Source organism: Medicago truncatula, chromosome 2 (genome assembly GCF_003473485.1).
Source record: "Medicago truncatula cultivar Jemalong A17 chromosome 2, MtrunA17r5.0-ANR, whole genome shotgun sequence".
NCBI classification, from domain to species: Eukaryota; Viridiplantae; Streptophyta; class Magnoliopsida; order Fabales; family Fabaceae; genus Medicago; species Medicago truncatula.
The window spans coordinates 44,528,834-44,553,007 of record NC_053043.1 but is presented as its reverse complement, the minus strand read 5'-3'; the positions used below and the strand labels follow the sequence as shown (position 1 = coordinate 44,553,007).

Below are 24,174 nucleotides of genomic sequence, written 5' to 3'. Positions count from 1 at the left end.
TGCATAAACCAGTCTATTAAACTGAATAAGACTACATTGATTACAAATATCTCCCTCAAAACATTTAACATTATTCTATTCTCAAAACCGAATTCGAACTCAAAATGTTTATTTAGATTGAAAGAGATGTTTTTGTGAGCTTAACTCAGTTCGTATGAACAATGCATAATATATGCAAGCACTGTGGTTCGAACCCCGACAAAAAAAAAAAAAAAAGATTGAAAGAGTTGTGTGACTGTTGAAATTGACAAGAAAAGATAGTTTGGTAAATACAACGAACATCCTGACTAAAAAATTAACTTAAAACAAAACATCTAGAAAGACAAATAGGTAATTTCACAAAAGAAACAATGTGTTTTTGCCGCATAAATAAATTTAACCTACAATTCTCTCCTATATATATGCCGTCAAACCCTCCCCAAACTTCCGCAACCAAATTTCCTTCCACTTTCTCTCTCTTCCTCTTTCTCTCTCTAATTCTTCTCCACATATTCACTCTCTACAAATTCAACAAATTTTCCAATCTTCTTTTGTTTTTCTCAAAACCACCACAATGAAGAAATCCGGCCTCTTCGCCGCCTCCGTCGCCGCTGCTTCCGCCACCGCTGTCTCCTTTTCTTCTTCGGCAAATAACTCCAATCATCAGGTACATATATTTTTTTAATTTTTCTTCTCTAAACCCAAGATCTGAAATTTCTTCAATTTTCTTTAATTTGCTTGAATTATATTTGAATTTTGTTGTGTGAATTTGTGTTTTTGTAGGACGGTACGGTTGAAAGAAGAGGCCGTGATGAGAGATCTTCGTCCTCGTCGACGGAGAAATTTGCGCCGAGATTCGATGGTTTGCGTTTCATAGAAACGCTGATAACTGCTCATAGATGAAAGTGGGGTTTGGAATTTTTCTTCTTCCTCATATGTTTCTTCGTCTTGTTCAACTTCTTTTGGTTTTGAGAAGAAGAAGATTTCACTTGTTGGAAAATATATTTCTTTTTTGCTTTCTTTTAAGAGAAAATATTTGTAATGATACGAAAATTATTATTTGGTGCTTTTCTTTTTTGTAATCCTTAATGGGTAATGAAAGATAAAAGTATAAGATTTTGGATGGTTTAATTTGTTTTTGTAGTTTTTATTCTTTTTTATTTATTTATTTCCCTGCTTTGTATTCCTTTTTCTATAAAATTAATAAATTAGAATTTTTATTTTTTTTTTGTTTTAAAAGTTTATGGATGAAACATGAGTGTATCAAATGTTTGTGCAATTTTTTTGTTATTTGAATTGTACTTAGCAGACAATTCTAGGAAACACTCGTTGGGTTTAGATGTGTCATGGTGTCTTTGTGTCTGATATCGACACCGACACTTATAATTATATTGAATTATGTGATTTTTTTAAATCATTAGTTGTGCCGCGTGTCAGTGTTCGTGTTATATTTAATATCCGTATCCGTGCTTCATATGCAAACATCATTAATGAATTGGTCCAAATTATGAGTTTGATCTCGGACACTCTTTTGCATACAGAACAAAATATAACTAGAAAGAGAAAAATCCATTTGTGTGTTTCAGAGGTTTTCGACAAAGAGTTGAAGATTATTCACCATTAAACGAAGTTGAATTTCATACCTATAAAATACTAGTAACCTAAAAAAAAAAAAGTTGTACTTAAGAGGCTTTGATGAGACATTTTATTAACCTTATTAAAAATTTACAAGTGCAATGAAATTTATATGCAACCTATGAATTACAAAATCTCGGGCTTGAAAGAAAGTCACTTCTTGTGTGAACAGAGCTTTCAAGTAATCAACCGTATGTGCCAACTATAACCAGCAACTGCATGTGCCAGCTACAATTCTTTCTTCTTATGTTGATTTTAATAAAGTGGTGCACCGTCCACTTGTAGGTCCAACGAAAGTGCATAATTGCTTGTTTGTCAATTGCTCCTTTGTACATCAAAAAAGAATAGTTCACCCTTTTAAACTACTATTATTATAATTTTTTTTTTTTTTTTTGTATAGTATGCTTGAACTTGAATTAACCATATTACAATAATAAATAGGGAAAAGTAAAGATAAAAGAAAAAGAAAGTAAAAGTAAATTCCATGGCCATTTTAAATCTCTCTCTTTAATTTCATATTTTGGAGAAAAAATCCTAATGTTTGATTAGATGATTGGTATATGGAATTAAAGTAATCTAGGTAGTGTACAATATTGCTTTTGCAATTGATTTTTTGTTTTGGGAATAATGATAGTGATGGTTGCTTGGTATAATCTTCCTAATTATATGGAATATTCTCTTCGAAATAAAAATTTGTTGTTTGTGATGATGGAACAATTTTATACTATTATTTTGCCACTGCGTGTTGGGCAAGCAGGGTTTGGTATATTCTTTTGTTTCTCGTGTTACAAAATTTCTGAATCTGATTCCGAAAAATAATATATGAATCAAATAAGAATAAATATTTGGTTCGGGTGGTAAAGAATGTTGAGTCTCTTAAGTAGTATATGAAAAATTTGGTAACCTTAAAAGAATATACCCGATTTGCGATTTCTATTGCCTTGCTTTATTTCATTGAAAGAGTAACCTACAAGTAAAGTAGTGCAAAATCAAAATGATGTTTTGATTATCTTTTATTATTGTTACTGGTTTGGTACATGCTATAGCCTATAAATATAGATGTTATAAAGATGTTGATGTCAATTGTCAAAGTTGAAAATTAGCGGAGGATTCGGCTAAAGGATTACGCTAAAGAAAGAACTACGTCTCTCGATTGTAGGGTTTTAACTTCTTCAAAGAGCTTACAACTTACAATATTTTTAAAAGTAAACAAATATATATTTCAATTTTTATCTTTTTTTTTTTCATTCTCAAAAAAGGATGCCTAATCTTGACTCATTGAGCATAGATTCATCAATCAGCATTGTGTCATTTAGTGGATGAGTAGAACCCATGACCAAATCTTTTTCAAGTCATAGCACCTTCAAAAAAAGTCATAGCACCTTCTTCCAATATATTGCAAAATGCAAATTCTCCACTAGCCAAAAGTATATAATTATTAAATTTTGGAGCAGGCAAAGGAATATACAACATTTACCACTTGGCTCTATAGACCAAGTACATAACTGAACCTTATCACATGAGGTGGGAGTTTATATCTCCACAAATGCATGATGCGTGAAAGCACCGAAAGTTGATGTTTCAAACTTTTGATAACTTCATGCATTCAACTTTACAGGTGATTTCCATGCTGTGTTTCACTTTTACAGTTTTCAGTTTCACTTGGCGTGCGAATTTCCCACACACACTTTCATTACCTTTGCAATTAATAATAGGGTATTGCTAACTTGCGTTCTTAGGGCACATGTTAAAATTTTAAAAATAAAATTACATTGTTTAGAAGTTCCAGCTCAACTGACAAATGCCGAAATTGCAAGGCCGGACGTCGTGACCCGGATCCGAACCTGAGACCTCCTAGCTATGTGTGAGTTTAATTTTAGTGGATTACCACTTCATCTAAGACAAAAAAAAGTTACATTTTTAGTCTATTTCAAATTTCAATATCATCAAGCTTCCTATATAGCCTTTATGAATAAAAAGGATTCCTATGCACATTTTTTTTCTTTCTATGTGATTCTTATTTTATAACACAAAGGATGATTCCGATTTCCAACTTCTAACTGTAGCCTCCACAAAAGACCGAGTTTACATCAAACAATCACCATGGCATGTGAAATTTCCTTACATAAATAATGAAACAAGTGAGTAGGTTAAAGTTTGGACATAGAATAATTGGTAGACAAACTTCACCACCAAATTTGTGTCTAGGAAACCAAATTTGGTGTATTGTGTTGTTTGTACTTGAAATTCTCAGTCTTTGTCGCAAGTTTTGCTCTTGGGGAGGCTTTTCATATGGTTATTTCTTGGTTGTTTTGTCTTTTGTTTTTTGTCCTTGTTGGAATTGGTGGACTAAACTGCTTTGTAATATTTTTTAGGCATAGCATGTGTCTGTCTAGTTAATTGAATGTCTCTTTGGTTTTGTAAAAAAAATAAAAATAAAATAAACAAACTAAATGGCCACTTGAAGCAGGTATACATGAATATGGCATGGGTGACTATTTTGCTTTGATAATGCTCTCTAATTTATCTGTAGAAAAGTAGTTGTATCAATAATTTAGCTCACAATTAGTTTAGGTTGTTGGATCATTGAAAATAAGTGGTCACACTTTCAAATAATTATTGATCAAATTTTACTTATATTCGAGTCGAACTATAAATTATCCATATCTCTTCTCCTAAAGATTAGAGGGTTATGAAAAGGATAATTATTATTCATCTGATACACCAAAATTGTCTCATATTGCTTGAGAATCGAGGACAATAATAGTTTATAAATATCACTTACACTCCTCAACCTAACGAGATAGTTTTTACAAAGGACAAAATTACGAGGGCTCACACAAGACTCAAATTAGATAATACCTCGAAAACGCATTGATGTTGACTTGAGATCAAAACATTGACTTTAAATGAGGGACATAAGCTACATGCCCTTTAGCCCCTTAACCTCGACTGTGATATTTACGCCAATAGTTTCAAATCGTTTAGAAATTGAGATTATCCTTTTACAAATGACAAAAATGTGATAACTCAAAGAATTTGAGATCAAAACAATTATATTTTTTGAAAGTTAAAAGTAATCAACAACTTTTATAATCCTTATCCAAAGCCTCAAATAACAACTATTTTGAAGTAGAAAGAATAAGAGGTCATTCCAAGAACATATGGCCAATTGGGCTTTCAAGTATTAATAATTATATTTTAATTAAAATTAAAATATGGACAAAACAAAACAATTATTTAATGATATAGATATATACTGGAGTTAGAAAGTTGGATGCTTCAACTTATGAGTAACAATTGTCAATTTGTCATCCTCACCTTCTTTTAAATACATAAACATTATGTTGTTGTGTAACCTCAGAAATTTTTATGGTCAATCATTTATTTAATTATTTTTTAGCTTTAGTCAATCATTAAGATATTTGTACTTGCGAACTTTTCATTCACACCTATAGTATTGGAGGAAATTAACATGGTGTTTTTGGTCAAAGTTGAAGAAGATAAACATGAGTGATATGAATATTAGACACCAATATGAGAGTGCCAACCCCACTGCTATTTTAGTTGATGCATTCTGAGTCGGTGGTTTGCTATATCAGCAACTATCAAAGAGGAACCCACACCACGTATCATCATTACCTAAAAAGATTGATGTCATTCTCATACCAATCAATTTGTTTATTCAATAATTTTCCTTAAGATTAATAATTGTAGCATGGAGAGATGTTTAATCTCTACATATGCTTGAGGCGTGTGGAGATAAGTGGTTAATTGTCTTCTACATATATTTAAGGCTTTGTTTAAAAGTTGGGTGGGAATTAAAAAAAGATGACTATAATAATAAAAGGAATGAATAAAAAATGGAATTTTTTTTTTTGTTAAGTATGGCTCATAAATATTGATAAGCAGGTAGCCTTTCTCGAATATATATATTAAGATTTAATGTTGTAATCTGAAGTTCAAACGTAATATTTAAATACAAGTTATACACAGTAAATTTTAATCTTTTTTTTTTTTGTAGTGTTACAAAGTAACGAGGTAAAAAGAAAAATAAAAAAGAGGGAGCGGTAAAATTAAGTTCCAAACTTATCTCTCAGAATAAGAGATTCCATGCTAGGCAGAGGGTAGTTCCAGCGAGCAGAGCACCTTGCATGTAAACAATATTTAAATACAAGTTACAAATATCGTGTATTCATTGTTAGTGTTTATTGTTTCTTTGTTTTTTTAACCGGGTTGATGTTCTAATAGAAGTGTATGTAGTCCATCCATCTAATATTAGACTATAACCCTCTAATGTGAGGAAACTCAAAATGCATTGGAGGGATTCTACGAATTTTGAATACATTTTCAAATCTATTATTGCTTTTTATAATACTTTCAAAATAAATAAATAAAATTATTTTCAATAAAAAAGTATTTTCATCTACTCCCTTCAAAAATACTCTTCCAAAAAAAGTGACAGATTCCCTGATATATTTCTTCTTCCCCTTCCCTCTACTCTTTCCTATGTTTCCTTCTTATCTCCCACACAAATCCTAAAGGATAAACATGTGGCATCAAAGCCGTTGAGATGATATGCAAGTAGCACTAAAAGCAGAGGATGTGCTTTAACATGGGTGGCCATTGGATGTTAGAAAAAACGTGTCCTACAAGTAATAATGAAGCAAGATCTTTCCTTGTCACACAGAGATAATCTAGGGATGAGAATAGTTAGAGATAACTATAAACGAAGCATGGATGTTTGTAACTGTGGCAGGGGAAAAATATGGTCGAGGTTTGAATTCATCCAACCCGCTTGCAGTATGGAACATTTGGAACACATGCAAAAGAAAACTACATGAGGGATGAGGCTACAAGTGTTCTTTTATAACAACAAACTCATTGCATTGCCAAATGAGAATTGTTTAAGAGCCCTTTCATTGCTCAAATTTAGTGAAAAAAACAGTTGGAAACTAGCTCTCAATCGGTTTTGTAAGCAATAAAAACCCATCGAAAGATACATTCCAATAGGCTGAGCAACTCAAGTGGCCACTAAAGCTATCTACTTTCTAAATCAACGATGTCACTAATACCAATAGGTAAAAAGTGGGACTAGCCACGATGAAGCCGTCTTAGCTGGTTTATGGGCTGCTTTAATCACCTATCTCCTCGGGTGGCTATGAGCCATACTAGAACATTTGTAAAAGAAAAGTCCATAAAAACCTAGTAAAAAAAAAAAAAATACTGTATTATGAATCTAGAATGTACAATACTTCGAGAAAGGGTACCTATGAGGAAGAAGGGTTTGAATTTGACGCACTAACCGCGTAGCACAACTATTGATCTTAATTATCCAATCTCAATTCAATGGTGATCATTATTTGGTAGAGGTGTGATGCAAGCCGACCAATCTCAAACAAGATCAATTGATGTGTGCAACTGCGTTATTTTTTACTTTTTTACTGGAGTAAATCCAAATCCGTGGAAGAGTACCAATTTGGTACCCCGTTGTAGGCTTGTAGGATCATGAATGACAATATATACCTATTTGGAGAGAATGTGTATAGACTGGGATTTTATTCAGTACTCGAGTTTTCAACTTCCAAAACACAAGGAAAAAGAGGCACAAAATACTAGCAGTGGTCATAGAAAAAAAAATCACAATAAATAGAATCTTAAAATCGTTTTTTCCCCATGCCTGATGTACTCCAAAATTCCATGAAGTACCGAATTACATTATAAGTGTACTTACTATCCAAAATTTGCAAGAAAAAATATACATTGTTCTCAAATATCCTCCTACCCAAGCTACCAACATATTAAATGCATTTCCTTTTTCATTTAGTACTAGTCACTTCATATAGTACTAAGTGGTTATTAGGAAGATTGTGTTGGAGGATATAGCATCAATCATGTTGTAAATGAAAGGAAGAATGTGTGAGTCGTTGTTTCAACTAAACTTTGAAACTTGAAGCCTCTGTAAAAAATTAACATGGAGGAAAATTCTTGTCTGCATAACTCTAGTGCACTATTTCTCATTAGGGTTGATAATTACCCCATTTCAAAAATTGCAAGAGGCTGACTAAGTTGTCAGAAAAAACTTGGTTAGATCTCTAACAGATGTTATTTGGCCTTACTTTTCGTGTTATGGACCTTCCCATTCGAAGACGTCTCTTTGTGAGAGCTTCTAATAGGACTGTTAAAGCATGTTCAACTGTTTCTGCCTGTTTATCCAATTCAGCTGAGCTAAACCTCGGAAGTAGGTGGAGCTCCAAGAGCAGGCCAGCAGCAGCGGCTGCTGTACATGTACGATCCCAAGATGGTTGGGGCCTGCCCTCGAAATACCATAAATCGGAATTAGACTTCACATCAAATACAGCAAAAATCCAATAACTAAGATAAGAAGGCAAGAAGGGGAAAAGCAGAGATAAATAGTTAATCTTAAGTTCACTTTCTCTCTCACCTGAGTTTATGCATGGCAGAAGTACCAGGATTTAGTGATATACATGAAAGGTCCTCATCTCCCCAAATTGACTTTGCTTGATCCTGTTGAAAACAAAATATCATAATTCGCATGAATATTTTGTAAATGGTGTTTCAGTATAAATTAATTCATTCCATTGAATTGAAAAACCTGGACATTACATGTTTTTAATATGTTAAGTTATGACTATATCTCATAAAAATATCTTTGCAGGCAGTGTCAGTATATTACTAAATTGAGTCTAAAATAAAACTATGCCTTTGGCGAAATTTCATATTATCATGTCTAAATGTTGTACAAGATCACATAGGCATTTTCATCCTAAGATGCAAAAGCATGATTCAATACGGTAAGACTCCTTTAAAGTGAGGAATTCCCTTTAGAGGGTAAAGTAATTGCACAACAACAACCAAGCCTTATGCCACTAAGTGGGATCGGCTACATGGATCAAATTACGCCATAATGTTCAATCATAAACCAAATTTCGATCCAACACATTAATCTCTAGATCTTTCTTAATAGTTTCTCTTGTAGTTTTTCTAGGTCTACCTCTGCCTCTAGTGATCTGACTATCCTCCATATGATCTACTCTCCTTACTAAAGCATCTACAAGTCTTCTCTTTACATGCCCAAACCACCCAAAGTCTAGTTTCCACCATCTTTTCTACTATAGGTGCTACCCCAATTCTCTCTCTAATGTTGTCATTTCTAATCTTCTCTCGTCTAGTTTTACCACGCATCCAATGCAACATCCTCATCTCCGCTACAAATCATGAAGTGGTAACAATATCAACCGTAGTTTTTCTCACTACCCACTTTAGAGGAGCAAAATCCAATTAAATAAAGCATTACATGACATCCTGACCAAAATAAAAAGCATTAAATGACATTAAAATCTCTGTTAGAATCATGTATCAAAAGAAAAGGCATTAAACTATTGTTGCACTAGAGGTAATCTTTTCCCAGCATGGGAAATTCCGCTGCCAAAATTGATGCATTTTTCTTAACAGAACCACAATTATCTCAACAGAAACTGTGCCAACTTATGTAAGTACTGTTTATTAAAACAAGGAACTTTTCCATTTTATCCTGTTATTTTAATCGACAGCAACTTGCAACAGAAAACATACAGCACTCTACCACATCATTTGCAGCAGTTAGTAAGGAAACGTTTCTGGCAAATAAATCCATACTTTGTAGAACAATTGAAGTCAAAAATATCTTCAAAGTTGAAAAATAATGGTCCAATGGAGAAGATGGGAACAATAATTGTTATGTTACTATTTGAATCTATGTACAGTGATCATAATCTATAGGTCATTCCTCTACTTGATTTCCTCTTCATTTTCTTTGGGAAAGGTAGAAAGAATTTCATATCAACCAGTGTTGTCAATCGCAGAACACGGAAAATAGCAGTTTGTTCAAATTCTGCTATGTTACAGTGCTATAGCAATGCTATAATCGCTATTTAACAACACTTTTTCACAGAACAACGACAGTTTGTTAAAACTCTACTATACTATACCGCTATAGCGCCACTGTATCTGCTATTTCAGAAAACTGATATCAAGTATCACCTTCATGGCATAGGTCTAACCATGGTTGTCTGTCAAAAATAAAAACCATGGTTATCAAATTCAACCATAGAGTCATGTGAGTCTATGATTCTTGGAATCAAAATCGAGTTAACTCGCTTATAAGATTGTTTATGTAAAGTCAAGTACACTTGCACAGACTCGTACAATTTAACACGGGTCTACAGCATAATGGTCATTTTCCCCTAGATATGCCTAAAATAAGTAGTTCGGTGTTTTATCGAAAAACAAAACTGGAACAGCTAAATGATATAACGCCATAGTGCGCAAAACATTAACCTCATAGCTGTTCAACTCAACAGCTGCATTTAACATCCCACATGAACCCATCCATAAGGAGAAAAGTGACTTTGTATTAAGTCTCATCCCCATAGCTCCCAACAGAATCGAACTCACAAACCAGAAAAATATGAACAACCTTATCCTTTGAGGTTTACAATGAACCCAACGGGCCTGCAAGATAAATGAACCAAACTCTGATGAGCTGAAACCTACCTCTACTGGGTTGAATCTAGCTCCAATGAGGGGAACCCAGTCCCACCATCCTTCACTCTTTGGTAATTGTATGTTCTTTTGGCGTGCTATATTGCTGAGGGTTGTGAATTTTTCATCAGTTTTGATTTGTGATGCTATGTGTATTCTGGTGTAGTCCGATTTGGAGCTATGAACCCATCTTAGTTTAATCTGTGTTGCTTATATAATATTAAAATTTTGTTATTGTGTTAGCAACCTTTCTTTTGCTATAAGAAAGAATTCCCTAAACAGGGCAGATTTGAATAAACAAAAGAAAAGTTCTAACTAGAATAAAGATTGCAAATGAATGAAGGATTCCTTATTGATGTAGTGAGATTGAAAGAGAAGATACAAAACGTGCATAATGAAGATCACTCTGTTGTCAAAGCAGAAATGCGGCGCGGCGCGGCCACCCCAAAAATTGACGCGGTGCGGTATGCGGGCGCGACGCGGGCGCTATTACATGACGCGGACACTAATATATTTAATACTAAAATACTATAATGTTGAAAAAGAAATACTAAAACAACTTAATATTACTCAATTCATGAAGTATTTCTATAATTTAAAAAATAAAAGTCACAAGCCTTAAGCAAAACATAAAACATACTTGAATTAATTTATACAACATAAGTAAGTTTTTTCTTTTTTTAAGGAACTACATAAGTTATAATTTGTATTTAGATTATATATATATATATATATATTTATATTTAAATACTCATTAACTAATACAAATTATATACTACAATTAGTTTATATTACTATTCAATTATTGGTCTATTATTACTAAATAATGTTATTTTTTATCTAATTATGTTACTATTTTGTTTTATGTAAAAAGAATCTACCATTGATTTTTTCTAGGATAAAAGGTATAAGAAAAAATGTTCACAGTATTTATGTACTTATTTTCCTTTTCTTGGTTAACCAGTTTTTAGATTGAAAAAAATAAAAGGTAAAAAATAGGTTAGGAAATGAAAGTCACGTGTTTTAGTTTAAGGCCATTTTCTGTTTTAAGTCTATTGAGATTGGGCCAGCCCATATACTTTTATTCACCAATATCTTAACCCGATTCATTTATGAAAGGTTTTCAAGGTTAGGTCAGATGTAATATAGTGCCGCCGCAAGCTTAAACAACCAGATCTGCAGAATCAGTCTTCTTTCCCATATTTCTCCTCCTTCTTTCATCATTTTTCTTTCATTTCTTCTCATTCTTCTTTCATTTCGACCTCAGATCCAGCTGTTCCGACTTTTGATTTTACGATTTTGACCCTGAAAAGTGGTTTTAAGTGAAATCGGACGCCTTGACCCGCTTTTGGTCCGCCCCGCTCCACCGGATAACGGCCGCGAAACCCCGTTTTGTTCCGCTTTTGTCTAACGCGCGACTCGGTCGCGTTCTGACGCGCTAGGCTGTTTTCAGCCGCTCCGCGCCGCGTTAGCCCGTATTGACAACAGAGGAAGATCATAACCTTGCACACAAGGCTACCCCAAAGGAGCAGTCTCCTTTCACACTAGAGCATTCTCTAGTCACTATACTTAATTATTCAAAAAACTAACTTTCCTTTCTACCCTTGAGGGCTATGTGAAGACTTTCTAAGAATAACCAAACTAACAACTCTTAACAACCACCTAACAAACTTATCAACTAACTAAACTAACTTCTACTAACTAACTCATATTACGCTAATTATCCAATATTCCATATCCTACCATATTGTCATTTGCTTTATCACCAAGGTAGAATGTTCAATATGTATTGTGTACATAGTATCAAGTTGTATTTGGATCCTATGCTAGATGTTTTAAACATTATTTCCATATTAAGTCAACTTACATTTGTAAGAGTTGGAAACTAAAACCTATACATAAAAATATGCAGTTATTCTATCCGGGCACCTAATCACCAGTAGGTTAATTGGATGATCAACTATGGTCATATTACGAAAATTCTCAATTTTAAACTGAAGAAAATGCAGAACAAATCCAACCAGAAGTTACCTGAAGGCGCCTAAACATTGCCGCTGAATTGCTCCATGTCCCATCAATCAAAATAAAATGCTGAGTTGTATCTTCTTTTAACTGCTTTATAATTAAGACAAATAGATTACTCGGAAGCACCAAATGGAAGATAGCGAAATCTATATGAAAAATGTCAAAAGAAGCAATAACAAATGAATTTTGGTTCACAAGTACCACTGACTTCACAAGAGATAAACAAAGATATATATGTATGTGTATAACAAATATTCTCTTATTGCATATCCTAACAACCTCTTGCTTGTCCTAGGAGTCCTATATCTTTAACAATACACCCCTCCTCAAAACAACCTTCTGCTCAAGGTTGAAATCTACTAAATTATTTTTGTTCTATTCAATGGTTGTTGAAAAAAAAAAATTAATAATTTTATATCAATAATTAGAAATACAGTAATCAATATAATGATGCATATACCTTTTCTGATGATACTTCATTATTTGCAACTGGTTCCTGACCAAATGCATTTTCAACTGATTCCAAAACGGCATTCTTGTTGGGATAAAGGCACCACACATTACTTCTTCCTGAATCAAGGTAAAAACCCACGACCTAAGTAACGGACACTAGTTGAAATGAAGGAATATAAACATTTATTCCCATCTATATTTGGTTGACTATAGAATATTATATTTTACATTTCTTATATTATTTTGGAAGCAGTAAAAGTCGGTGATAACAAACTATTCAAGACACATAGACAGTAGAAATAGTAGAAACTATGCTAGGTTAAGGATTCCAAGATCGAAATCTGACTACTTGAATGAACAGAAACCATAATAGTGACTGACAATTGTTATGAATTGAGAGACCTGCCAGTTTAAAGGAATTCCACATGATTTGTTCATGTTCAGGAATGCCATAAAGGCACAAAGTTGCACAATCAACCCCAAAAACTTGCCACAAAATCTTTCCAGTGTTGTTCTGTCGTAAAAAGTCCTGCATATGAAGGAAGACTAAAAAGTAAATACTTTATGAAAGATAGACAAAACACAAAAAATGAGAACCATAACCAAATCATATTTCACAAGTCATATATATCATGTATGCAAACCTTGGGATGCATATACAACCAAAACTTTATTCCAGGAAAGAGCAAAGAGGATGTAATTTGCGAACACATACAATCTTCCATAGCAAGCCAGCACTAAAAAAAAAAAACAAAATGAAAGCAAGATTAAAAAGCAAAATGTCAGATGCATCATCATCACCACAACCATTACTCAGCAGCAACAACAACAATTTGTGTAGTACTGACGCTTCAGATCGAAGACTTATCATACGGCAACATGAGACTAACACATGCATAGCATATTTGTAATACAACAACAACAACACCAAGCCTTATCTCACTAAGTGGGGTCGGCTACATGGATCAAATGACGCCATAGTGTTCTATCAAAAACCATATTTGGATCCAACTCATTGACCTCTAAATCTTTTCTAATGGTTTCTCGAATGGTTTTCTTAGGTCTTCCTCTACTTCTTTTAACCTGACTCTCCTCCATTTGATCTACTCTTCTTACAACGGCATATACGGGTCTTCTCTTTACATGTCCAAACCATCTAAGCCTATTTTCTACCAACTTTTCTACTATAGGTGCTGCCCCCACTCTCTCTCTAATGGTGTCATTCCTAATCCTATCATGTCTAGTCTTACCACTCATCCAACGCAACATCCTCATCTCCGCTACACTTACTCTACTCTCGTGTTGGTTCTTAACCGCCCAACACTCCGTACCATACAACATTGCCGGTTTGACTGCTGTCTGATAGAACTTTCCTTTTAGCTTATTTGTACAACAACAACAACCAAGCCTTATCCCACTAAGTGGGGTCGGCTCCTTTCAGCTTATTTGTAATCATTTTTAATTTTTATTAAGGCTCTGTTTGCTAAAAAAACAGATAGCTGATAAATTAGCTTATACTGGAGAGCTAATAAGTTAGTTGATATCTCATAAGCTAGCTGATTGAATTTGTAGTTTTCACTAAAACTAAAATTAATGGTTGAACTAGCACATAAATATAAAATGACATAAAAATATATATGTTTCATTAATATTTAATTTTTTCAATTAAGATAACAGGGGTAAAACTGATAAGCTACAGGCTACTTGAATAAACTTATAAAAAAAAAACGCTATAAGCTAATAAAAACGCTACCGAGAAAATGACGGTTACAGTTTTTTTTTAGTCATATGAGCTTATAAGCTATAAACTAGCTTGCCAAACAAACCCTAAATTATTAATGGTTTATATTATCAATGTGACATAGTCATGTCCGGTGTCTGTGATCTATAGACGACGACGACAACAACAACAACATCAATCTTGCAAAAACCAAATTAAATCAAACCTTCTGACAAAGATAGCCCTTGCTACCAAGTACACGACAAGCTATTTGTCTAGCCGAATAAAATTTCAGCTTCTCTTCAGAATCAGCTAAAGCCTTATAAGTTGCACGGTGCTTCTTATCTTCCTGCTGTCCAAAATTCCCCTAAAAATCCACAAAATCAATCACATCACACACAAAACAATATCAACAACACCAACATTACTCACTTGTAACTTTCCACCGGCGCGGCCAAATTTCATCTGAGAATCGAAATCTTTCTCAAGAAGCTTCAAATCTTCAGCGATTTGGGTGACCATAGCTGGGACAGGTGAAGTGGTGCCCCACCCTTGCCATTCTTGTAAGGAGACAACAGCGTCGTGGTTCATGAATGTTGTTGTTGTTGAGAGTGGCGAATTGGAATTGGAACTGGAATTGGAATTGTAACGGTGTATGAGTATCTTGGTTTTGTTTTTCGGGAAAAAGGTTCTTGTCCAAGAATTTGATGACACCAATGTAGTAGCCATTTTCTTTTGTATTTTCGCCTTAGATTCAACAATATAATTAAGCTTTATTTTCGGAAGAAAAATAATGTTTTTTTAAATAAAAAAAATGTTTTTAATTTCAATTTATATGGATGGGACTTGGGAAGCAAACTATTCATCGAAATTGAAATGTTTTCGAATCTAAAATCTTACTGTCGAAAGTAAATATTAAATAATGTACTTCATTTTTTTTATTTTTGTGATTATATATATTTTTTGAATGGTGATATTTTGTTTTAAGTAATTATATCTATTCTATATAATGGGTGATAGTCCTTTTTTTTTTTTTTTTTAAGGAATATAATGGGTGATAGTTTTTCTTTTTAGGCATAATGGTGATAGTTATTAATGCATTTCTTTATTTTTTTTTCATAATACAACGAAGTGTATCAAATATCAATCATGCTAGAAGATCTCTACTTTACCGCAACCATACGATGGTTGGTCTTAGAGATAAACTATTGGCACATGTGGATATAATTAGATTAGCTTCCATCTCTTAAATGGTGAGTTGATCACTTTGAATGATGTATCATGTATGTTGCACTTGTATATTGATGACATGATGTCATCACATGTTTTTTTTATAGTGTTCTTAGACAACGTAAAGTGAAGAAAGCATAAAAGAGTTTACAGCATCGTGTCACGATTTTTGGCATCGTGACACGATTTTTTACCAAAATTTGGGAATTGTTGGCACGATTTGTGAATCGTGACATGATTTGGAGGAGCATTAAAATATAAATTTGAAATCAATGAAAGTACCGTATCACGATTTTTGTCATCATGACACAATTTGAGGCGCCCAAAACCTTGCCTATAAAAGCTAAACTTGTTTTCGGAGAGAGGGTCCTAAATTTTGTAGAGAAAATCAAGGAAAAAGACTAAAGATTCACCAAACTAATAGTTGGTCTTCATGTATGTAATATTTAATTTGAATTTAGTTATTGAAATTTCAATTATGAGTAGCTATGTTCTTAGTGAATAGATACAAAGATGGAACTAATTGGATCTATTTGAGCCATGTAGGTTGTGAAACACTATTTAATATGAATGCAAATTTAGTTTTATTCAGTTTAATTTGTGATTAATGCTCTTTATGTTATGATCAAATATAAATCATTTCAAATATTGAATTACTATTGACCATAGCTTTTAACTTAGATCTAATTAAATTGTTCAATCAAATAGATCAATCTAGGGATATACAGTTGTACATTGTGATAATAGATTAATGTATAGTAAAATTCTATGATACGAGCTCATCTAAGGAGCATTTTTATGGTTTAGGTGCAGTCTACTAAAGAGAGATAATCAGAAGGATTTGAACGATCTAATCAATTTATCTAAATTATCTTCAAGTATCAATATGATATTTCAGCCACTCTAATATGGTGCTACCACCATTCTAACCTCTACCTTCTCCCAGAATCGAATAAGAATATATCCTTAAGATCATTCTTAATTTTCGAAGAGACATTATATTTCAAAAGGAACGACTATGATCTTAAAAATATTATTTATTTCGAAGGGACATAAATTATCGAAGGAACCATGCTCTAAAACCATTTTTAATTCCGAAGGGACATTATATCTATAAAGGGAAAATGATTCAAAGTTTCCGAATACTTTTTTGTTTGTGGAATGAATTATATGAGTTCTCTATTTATAAGAAAATTCACAACTAATAGGTAAAAAAATTTGTGATTAAATAATTCACATACCAGATTTAATATAAAAATATCTCAAATTTAGTATCCAAAATATATCATATTGAGTACAAAAAATATATACTATATTATATACCAAGATATATTTCAGATCAAGTATCAAAATATATTAGATTGCAATCTAAAATGTATATCAGATTGTATGTATGTATATGTATATGTATATGTGAGAGAGATTCATGAATCACTTATTTTTCAATTGCATCTTGCTTATTTCTTGTGTAAGGCGGTATCTTAAATAAATTAAGATAAAGTGAAAAAATCATAATCTCTCATCTTTCTCATTAGATACGTGTCCTACTTCACCCCCCACACCAACTATATGATTCTGATTTGCTACATAGTCAATACATCAGATTCACAATTTCTTTTAACGTCTTTCAATTTCATGCATTCTGCTGCCAATTAAGGAATTTTCACTTTGCTTGCAGTTGCAGCCTTCAACAGACAACTAACTTTCTTCCCTGCACATCATCACATCACTTCTTAACTATGTAAGTACTCTTTTCTTATACTTTTTCATTTGAGTTTATCTAATATGAGTGTGAGTTTCTCCTTAGTTTGCTTCCAAAAATTTACAAGTTAATAATGATTCATCAAAAGTTCAAATTTATCATGCTGTAAGATTAATAAAGATTAAATCTTGGTTCCAACACAAGATGTAACTTTAACATAAAGGTTAAAAATTGTAATTCTAAATATAAAGATGCAAACTTTTTACATAAAGATCGAAACTTTTATCATAAAATTTAAAATTTTCTTCCTTAAACTTGAACATAACTAATATTTTCCTTATTTTCTCATGTAACTAATTTTCATGAGCAAATTAGTTTAACTAGAATTGTAAAGAATTCTAATTTTTTTTTAGTATTTTCTCATGTTTTATTTATTAATCACAATAAGCTATTGCAGACCCTTCAGCTTGTAACAGAACGATATGAAACACATGGAACTAATATAAAACAAAACATAATCTTTTTTTGTTAAAAATGAAGAAAATGTATCTTAAGTCCTTTATTTTTTCTGAAAGAGATCAAAACTCTGGTGTTATTAGATCGTTTAAATGCAATTTCGATTTTCAAGTAATTTCTTCCGTGTTACTTTGTATCATATACACTGATTTTTTAATCTTTATATGAATTAAACTTCATTTATTGGTGATGAATTAGTTTTTTCACTTCAAAATCATTCAAAGATTTTAAAGGTTAAGATTGTCCGACATGCAATGCACATCGTTGAATCAATTCTGCCGAGATGCAGAGAAAATGCTAATATTTAGGGCTGCAACTGCAATGCTATTTGAAAACTTTTGTTAAGTTTCAAGTTCGGTTGTTAGAATTATATGTATGTCACAAGTACAATTTGTTTGTAATATGTTGTTGATGTATGATATTTTAAGATGGTGGCATTGTCTTGCCTAATTCGTATGAACTATGACAAATGTTAGAGGAGAGAAATTATGCTGGTTTTGATGTCCCATTTTTTGAAATCTGGAGCTAATGTTACATTTACAGTTTTACCTTTCAAATTCAGGCACCATATGCTAGTGTTAATGGACATTCTGTCGAACCGGGCCAAAGCTGATGCTAATGCTAATGCAGATTCTAATAAAATCTGTTCTAATGATTTTGAATGCAACATATGTTTGGAGCATGTAAAAGATCCAGTGGTAACACTTTGTGGTCATCTCTATTGTTGGCCTTGTATTTACAAATGGATCAATAGCACCTCATGGGAACATAATGAGAAACCAGAATGTCCAATATGCAAATCAGAAATTTCAGAATCAACTCTTGTTCCATTATATGGTCGTGGCAAAACCACATCAAGTTCTGAAGGTGAGGCTCATCAAGATGGGGTTGTTGTACCACCAAGACCACTTGGTCCAAGATCACTTGATACTGCAACTGTTTCACAACCTGAACTAGAACAAGCAGAAGCAGAAGCAGAAGCACCACCAGCACAGGAGAGTAGTTTGCACATTTGCTTACAATATGGCCCATATAAGCTTGATTTCCGGAAATTTGATTGAATATCATATGTGATTTTTGAAAACTAATATCGCATTAGCATGTATTGAATCGGTAAAAACATTTATTCAATTCTCCATGATTTTGCTTTATTCCCTTTATTTTTATTTTATATATCAGTCATAATTCAATCCATAACTATAGATCGTAAATTAAATTTTTGGTATCCTTTAGTTGACCGTATTAAGGCTAAACTGCTGATTTTGAAAATCATAAATTTATCTATGGATGGTCGTTTGGTCCTTCCGATGTCTATTCTTGCCCTCTAGGTGATGGGGTCCTCTACTTTATTCTGGTGGGACCCCTGGTTGGAGGGTGGAGTCTTAAAAGATAGATTCATACGTCTTTTTGAGTTATCTGAGAACAAATTGGTGTCCGTTTTAGATATAAGTCTTTTGGGTTGGGAGGAGAATGGAGAGGCATGCAAGTGGTGTATGCAATTATTAGCATGGGAGGAGGAGCATGTAGGGAAGTGTAGTGCGTTGTTTAAAAACATTGTGTTAAACGTTGGAGAGGATGGGAGGTTGCAATGACGCATTCACTCATCTCAGAGATAAATAGTCAACTCATTTGAAAACTTCAGATCCCATTAGATCAACAATTTATTCTCACAACATTTGGCATAAGGAGGTTTCTTTAAAAATCAATCTATCTGCTTGACGTTTGCTACAGAAGTGTATTCCTACTTCATATAACTTATTGCCGTGTGAACTTCTTCAAAATCAACATCAACTTTGTGTGGGTGGTTGCGGCTCTAATTAGGATAATAATCATCTATTTTTGCATTGTCACTACTTTGGATCAATTTGGTCTTTGATTTCTCATTGGTTAGGTTACATCACGATATATCCTTCTTACATTTCCGACCACTTGCTTCAGTTTGGACACTTAAGAACAACTTCCAAGTGCCATAAATCTGCAATGAATCTTTTATGATTTGCTTGCGTCTGGGTGTTCTGAAATGAATGAAATGGAAGAATTTTCAAGTAAAGGGAACACAATATGACTTAACTGCTCGATAAAATCAAGTTACTAACGTATTGGTGGTCGAAAGTGAAATTTGTTACTACTGCTTTTGATTTCCACTCTTGGTGACTTCATCCCATTATGTGTTTGGATGCTATAACTTAGCTTGCACGTTTCTTTATTTGATCAGTGCTTGTTTGTTTTGTTTAAAATCTTGACATTGTAATCTCTTGATTTTAACACATTCTTCCCGTCACACCTTGTGCTTGGGGACTCAACTTTGTGGTAATATAATCTCAATTTGGAATCTTAAAAACAAAAATAAAAATAAAAATAAAAATAGAGCATGGATAGGTCATCGTACTACATTTTTTTTTTTAAAAGAAATATACAAGCATCCGAATGAGTACTTTGGTGGGTAACAATTTCAATAGTGAAATGGGATTTGGATCCTCTCATTCTCCTTTCTTCATCAAGTTTTATCTATCTCTCAGGGTATACCCTAGGCATAGGCTGGTGCTACGACCTAGGGTCCAAAAATTGTTTTTATAGACGAGGTGTGTATAGCAAGCCTAGGTTTACAGGGGGTACATTAGCAAAGTGCGTCAATAGGCCCCAAAATCGACTATTGAGTTATCAAAAAAAAAATGTTGGATTGAACTGATGTATATGTTAATGTTTTGGCCCTTTTAGTGGGATTTTTATATATACTCCCATATTAAACATAGCTTTCTATATACACCCTCTCTATAATATTTTTTTGACCTTTTGTTCTAAATAATGTGCCAAGAAATTTATCATCCAAGAAATTGGTGATATATTTTTGGGCCCTTTGTTCCTAATAATGTGCCTCACTAATTATAAAAATATTGATGATATTTATTATCCAAGAAATTGAGAGAATCTTCATAACAAAACAAATGATATTTTAGTTGAAAATGAGCATACTTGAGAAATAAATCTCAATCTTTTCTTTAGAGGATCCAAAAAATAAATTATATCAATATAGTAGTGTCAATTTTCTTGGATTGATTGAAAGGATCGTAGAATTGAATTTGATAATGCAAGATCATGTGAGACACATTCATGATCGTGAAACACGATGTACGATACATTTAGGATCATGTGGCCCATCCCACTTTTTTGTATTGTTTTTCTTTTTTGTCAATAACATATAGGATGAGGTGAATTTGATACGCGATGTTTTTGGGTGCCAACATAACCGACATATCAACCGTGAAAATTAATGCATGTCTCATTAATTTCAGTGACACAATTTCTTATCATATGTGTGATAAAATTATTGATATAAGGGATTAAATGGGCTTAAATTCCCCATGGGAGGCACAATGTTAACAGTAGTCTAACACTGATATTGTATCATCACAATGAACTTGATAGAGATACTTGTAGCATATAAAAAGAGGAATGATGTACTTGTAACATATAAAGGAGTTCTAGTATCTTTGATTCTTCTAAAAAGTCTAACACTGGTTTTGTATCAAGTAATATTATTGTTATGGGTTTGATATTGGAGAAGTCTGCATCCAAAAGGCTAAAATTTAATTAAGTGTTGATATATTTTTTTAAGTTATTATTCTCAGGTGCTAAAATTTCAGCCTCTATTCTTAGGTGCTAAACTTTCGATCTACTTCACATGTGTTATTGTTTTCTACCTCTATGATTTTTTGTTTTAATTTGGTTTATGTTAAGCATTTGATTTATTTTAAGATGTTACCTAATTTTTTTTTTATCTCGTATTGAAAAGCAAAAAAAAGAAAAAGAAATGAATAACTAATAAAATCGCAACAATGATCTAAAAAAAATTATGTTGTATTATTTAAGGCCCGTAAAACGCTAGGAATGATCCTGCTATCTCTCTGTCAGGATTTTAGAGAGAAAATCAAGAGAGAGAGAAAAAAAGATCAATAAATATATATATATATATATATAGAGAGAGAGAGAGAGAGAGAGAGAGAGAGAGAGAGAGAGAGAGAGAGAGAGAGATATTTGAGAAGAAGAGAATGAGGGGAAAGAGAAGGGAGAAGATCGAAGTGGAGATAAATGATATTTATTCAACTATTTTGTGACAACTCTGTTTTTCATACTACATATTGTTACTATCTCTTTCATGTATTTGTTGGACTCGTAAGTACTCGTTGCCTCCATTTTAACTTAAAAAAAAACCATAATTTTGTTTTCACCATTGTTGGTTTTGATATGTGCTGCAATTAAGCACTTCTTTAGACAATATACCACTTTCAAGTACACTCTTTGCATAAATTAGAGATTAATTTCTCGAGTGGGATAATTAAGGTCACAATGGATAAACAATGGTTGTTGGATCAAACAAAATAGACTAAACTCTTACAATGTAGCAAATCAAGATTCAAATATCAGTTGAGAAAAATATCTACATTTAGTATTTAACTCGCTTCAAATAGGATTATCTCCGATAAAGAGAATTTATAGAAAAACTACAAAAAAAAAAAATATTTTAGAATTAGATAAGATTTGATTAGAAATTTCAATTAAGATCATATCAAATTTAAAACTATGATTAAATTCAAAGTAAAAGGGCCTCTTTCTAAAAAAAAAAATATCAAAGTAAAACAATATCTATAACATTAAAAAATATTATATTTAACTAGTTAAAGGACGGGCACAATTTACCGTTTTTTTATTACGTTAACGCTGGTAGATTATCAACAATATTTTATAGAAATTTTGTGTGTAAATCACAAATGATATTTTATATAAATTTTTTAATATAGATAAAAATTATAAGTATAGATAGATATATGTGATTTTCGAATATAATGTAACAAACTCAATATTTATCTTTTTGAAAAATCACGAGGAGGTGTGAATCTTTCTTTTTATTCTTTGCATATAGTTGGGCTCTATTGGGACCTCCCTTCAAAAACAAATAAAAGATAAAGTGGAAAATTATATAGCAAAGGTCTCTTTATCTTGGATTAAACTTTGAATGAAACAGAATTACTAGTTTTCCTATATATCATATGATTTTTCGCATACAGTTTCTTTCTCTTAGCCTTTATCTCTCTCATCAGACACGTGTCATACTTCACCCCTCAATTCGGTAATTCTGTTATGCTATATAGCTTCTATATATATATCACATTCACAGCTGCTTTTTAAATCTAATATTCTGCTACCAAGTTAATTAGGTTAGGGTTTTTCATACCTTCTTTCACTTTGCATCCTTCAACACACAACTTCTTCTCTGCACATCACCATCACTTCTTAGCTATGTAAGTATTCTAATCGATAGCTTTCATTCATTGCAACTTTTTTCTTAATTATTATACTAGACTAGTATGGCCTTTTGACCATATACTATATTTATACTGTATACTTCTGCCACTAAACCATAAAAAATTGCTGTTCTGTTTGGTTTGCTAGTTTGTTTAACAACCTTTCCTTCGAGAAGATTTTCAGAGTTTATATTGAGTATAACTATTCACTTTTTTTCTTCTTTTTTCAATTTTCCGATGATAAAATCGCTACTCTTTCACCAATATTAGTGTATTTTTTCTGAGAGATTATTATTGTTGTTGTTATATATATATATATATTTTTTTTACTATTGTTGTTTAGAATAACATATGACATGTAACTTTTTGGTGTTTTGGTCTCCTATATGAAAATATAATTTGCTAATCTACTATTGTTTCATCATCCTCCTTGGCAGACAAACCATATCACTGAAAATGATGAACCGTGCTAGTGCTGAAGGTTCCAACAGAAATTGTTCTAGTGGCTTTGACTGCAACATATGCCTTGAGAATGTGCAAGATCCAGTGGTAACTCTTTGTGGTCATCTTTATTGCTGGCCTTGCATTTACAAATGGTTGAATACTCGTAATGAAAAATCACAATGCCCAGTATGCAAATTAGAAATTTCAGAATCAACTCTTGTTCCACTGTATGGTCGTGGCAAAACAACATCAACTTCTAAAGGAATTGTTGTACCACCTAGACCACTTGGTCCTTCTTCATGGTTGGGTAAGTTATCACCAAGATCACGTGACAACACTGCAACTGTTTCACGACCTTCTCGACAACTGCGAGAACAATTAACACCAGAGATTCGACCAAGATCACATGATACTGCAACTGTTTCACGACCTTCTCGGCGAATGCGAGAACAATCAGCACCAGAGGTTTCTCCTTGGGATATACCTGAGAGAGATCCTTGGTTTAGTTTAGATGATAGATTAGAGAGGTGGTTGGAGGGGTTGGAGGACATGATGGAGCAAATGAGACCGTCCGTGAGAAGAATCAGCAGTGCTTCACCGTATCTGAGTATTTGAGACAAGGC

General features: G+C 32.7%; 3 protein-coding genes across 6 annotated transcripts; 2 read left to right on the top strand and 1 right to left on the bottom strand.

Moving 5' to 3' along the window:
- Nucleotides 1-424: 424 nt before the first annotated feature.
- Nucleotides 425-1,110, top strand: LOC25487653 (uncharacterized). The gene is made up of 2 exons (XM_013609638.3): nucleotides 425-646; nucleotides 763-1,110. Exons 1-2 carry the CDS (start codon nucleotides 554-556, stop codon nucleotides 880-882), a joined length of 213 nt encoding a protein of 70 aa, XP_013465092.1. The 5' UTR covers nucleotides 425-553; the 3' UTR covers nucleotides 883-1,110.
- Nucleotides 1,111-7,230: 6,120 nt separating this feature from the next.
- On the bottom strand, nucleotides 7,231-15,127 carry LOC25487652 (uncharacterized). 3 transcript variants are annotated; one of them, XM_024777412.2, is made up of 8 exons: nucleotides 14,789-15,127; nucleotides 14,583-14,705; nucleotides 13,281-13,373; nucleotides 13,039-13,165; nucleotides 12,644-12,753; nucleotides 12,190-12,273; nucleotides 8,060-8,142; nucleotides 7,231-7,926 (listed from the first exon to the last, which is right to left on the bottom strand). In XM_024777412.2, exons 1-8 carry the CDS (start codon nucleotides 15,083-15,085, stop codon nucleotides 7,710-7,712), a joined length of 1,134 nt encoding a protein of 377 aa, XP_024633180.1. In that variant the 5' UTR covers nucleotides 15,086-15,127; the 3' UTR covers nucleotides 7,231-7,709. The 3 variants fall into 3 exon arrangements, with proteins under 3 accessions (XP_024633180.1, XP_024633178.1, XP_024633179.1); XM_024777410.2 differs by having other exon boundaries at nucleotides 14,583-14,723; nucleotides 14,789-15,124; XM_024777411.2 differs by having other exon boundaries at nucleotides 12,190-12,270; nucleotides 14,583-14,723; nucleotides 14,789-15,122.
- Nucleotides 15,128-17,003: 1,876 nt separating this feature from the next.
- On the top strand, nucleotides 17,004-18,955 carry LOC25487651 (E3 ubiquitin-protein ligase RMA1H1). 2 transcript variants are annotated; one of them, XM_013609636.3, is made up of 2 exons: nucleotides 17,004-17,327; nucleotides 18,367-18,955. In XM_013609636.3, coding segments are annotated over exons 1-2 (501 nt in total). In that variant the 5' UTR covers nucleotides 17,004-17,325; the 3' UTR covers nucleotides 18,866-18,955. The 2 variants fall into 2 exon arrangements, with proteins under 2 accessions (XP_013465090.1, XP_024631933.1); XM_024776165.2 differs by having other exon boundaries at nucleotides 17,005-17,327; nucleotides 18,348-18,955.
- Nucleotides 18,956-24,174: the final 5,219 nt, after the last annotated feature.

Excerpts from the sequence above, each read along its gene's own strand:
- LOC25487653 (XM_013609638.3), top strand. The coding sequence starts at position 554 with ATGAAGAAATCCGGCCTCTTCGCCGCCTCCGTCGCCGCTGCTTCCGCC. Across the intron at positions 647-762 it reads CAAATAACTCCAATCATCAG|GACGGTACGGTTGAAAGAAG; the intron begins GTACATATATTT and ends GTGTTTTTGTAG.
- LOC25487652 (XM_024777410.2), bottom strand. The coding sequence starts at position 15,085 with ATGGCTACTACATTGGTGTCATCAAATTCTTGGACAAGAACCTTTTTC. Across the intron at positions 14,724-14,788 it reads GCGCCGGTGGAAAGTTACAA|GGGAATTTTGGACAGCAGGA; the intron begins GTGAGTAATGTT and ends GTGGATTTTTAG. Across the intron at positions 12,274-12,643 it reads ATGAAGTATCATCAGAAAAG|CAGTTAAAAGAAGATACAAC; the intron begins GTATATGCATCA and ends TTAATTATAAAG.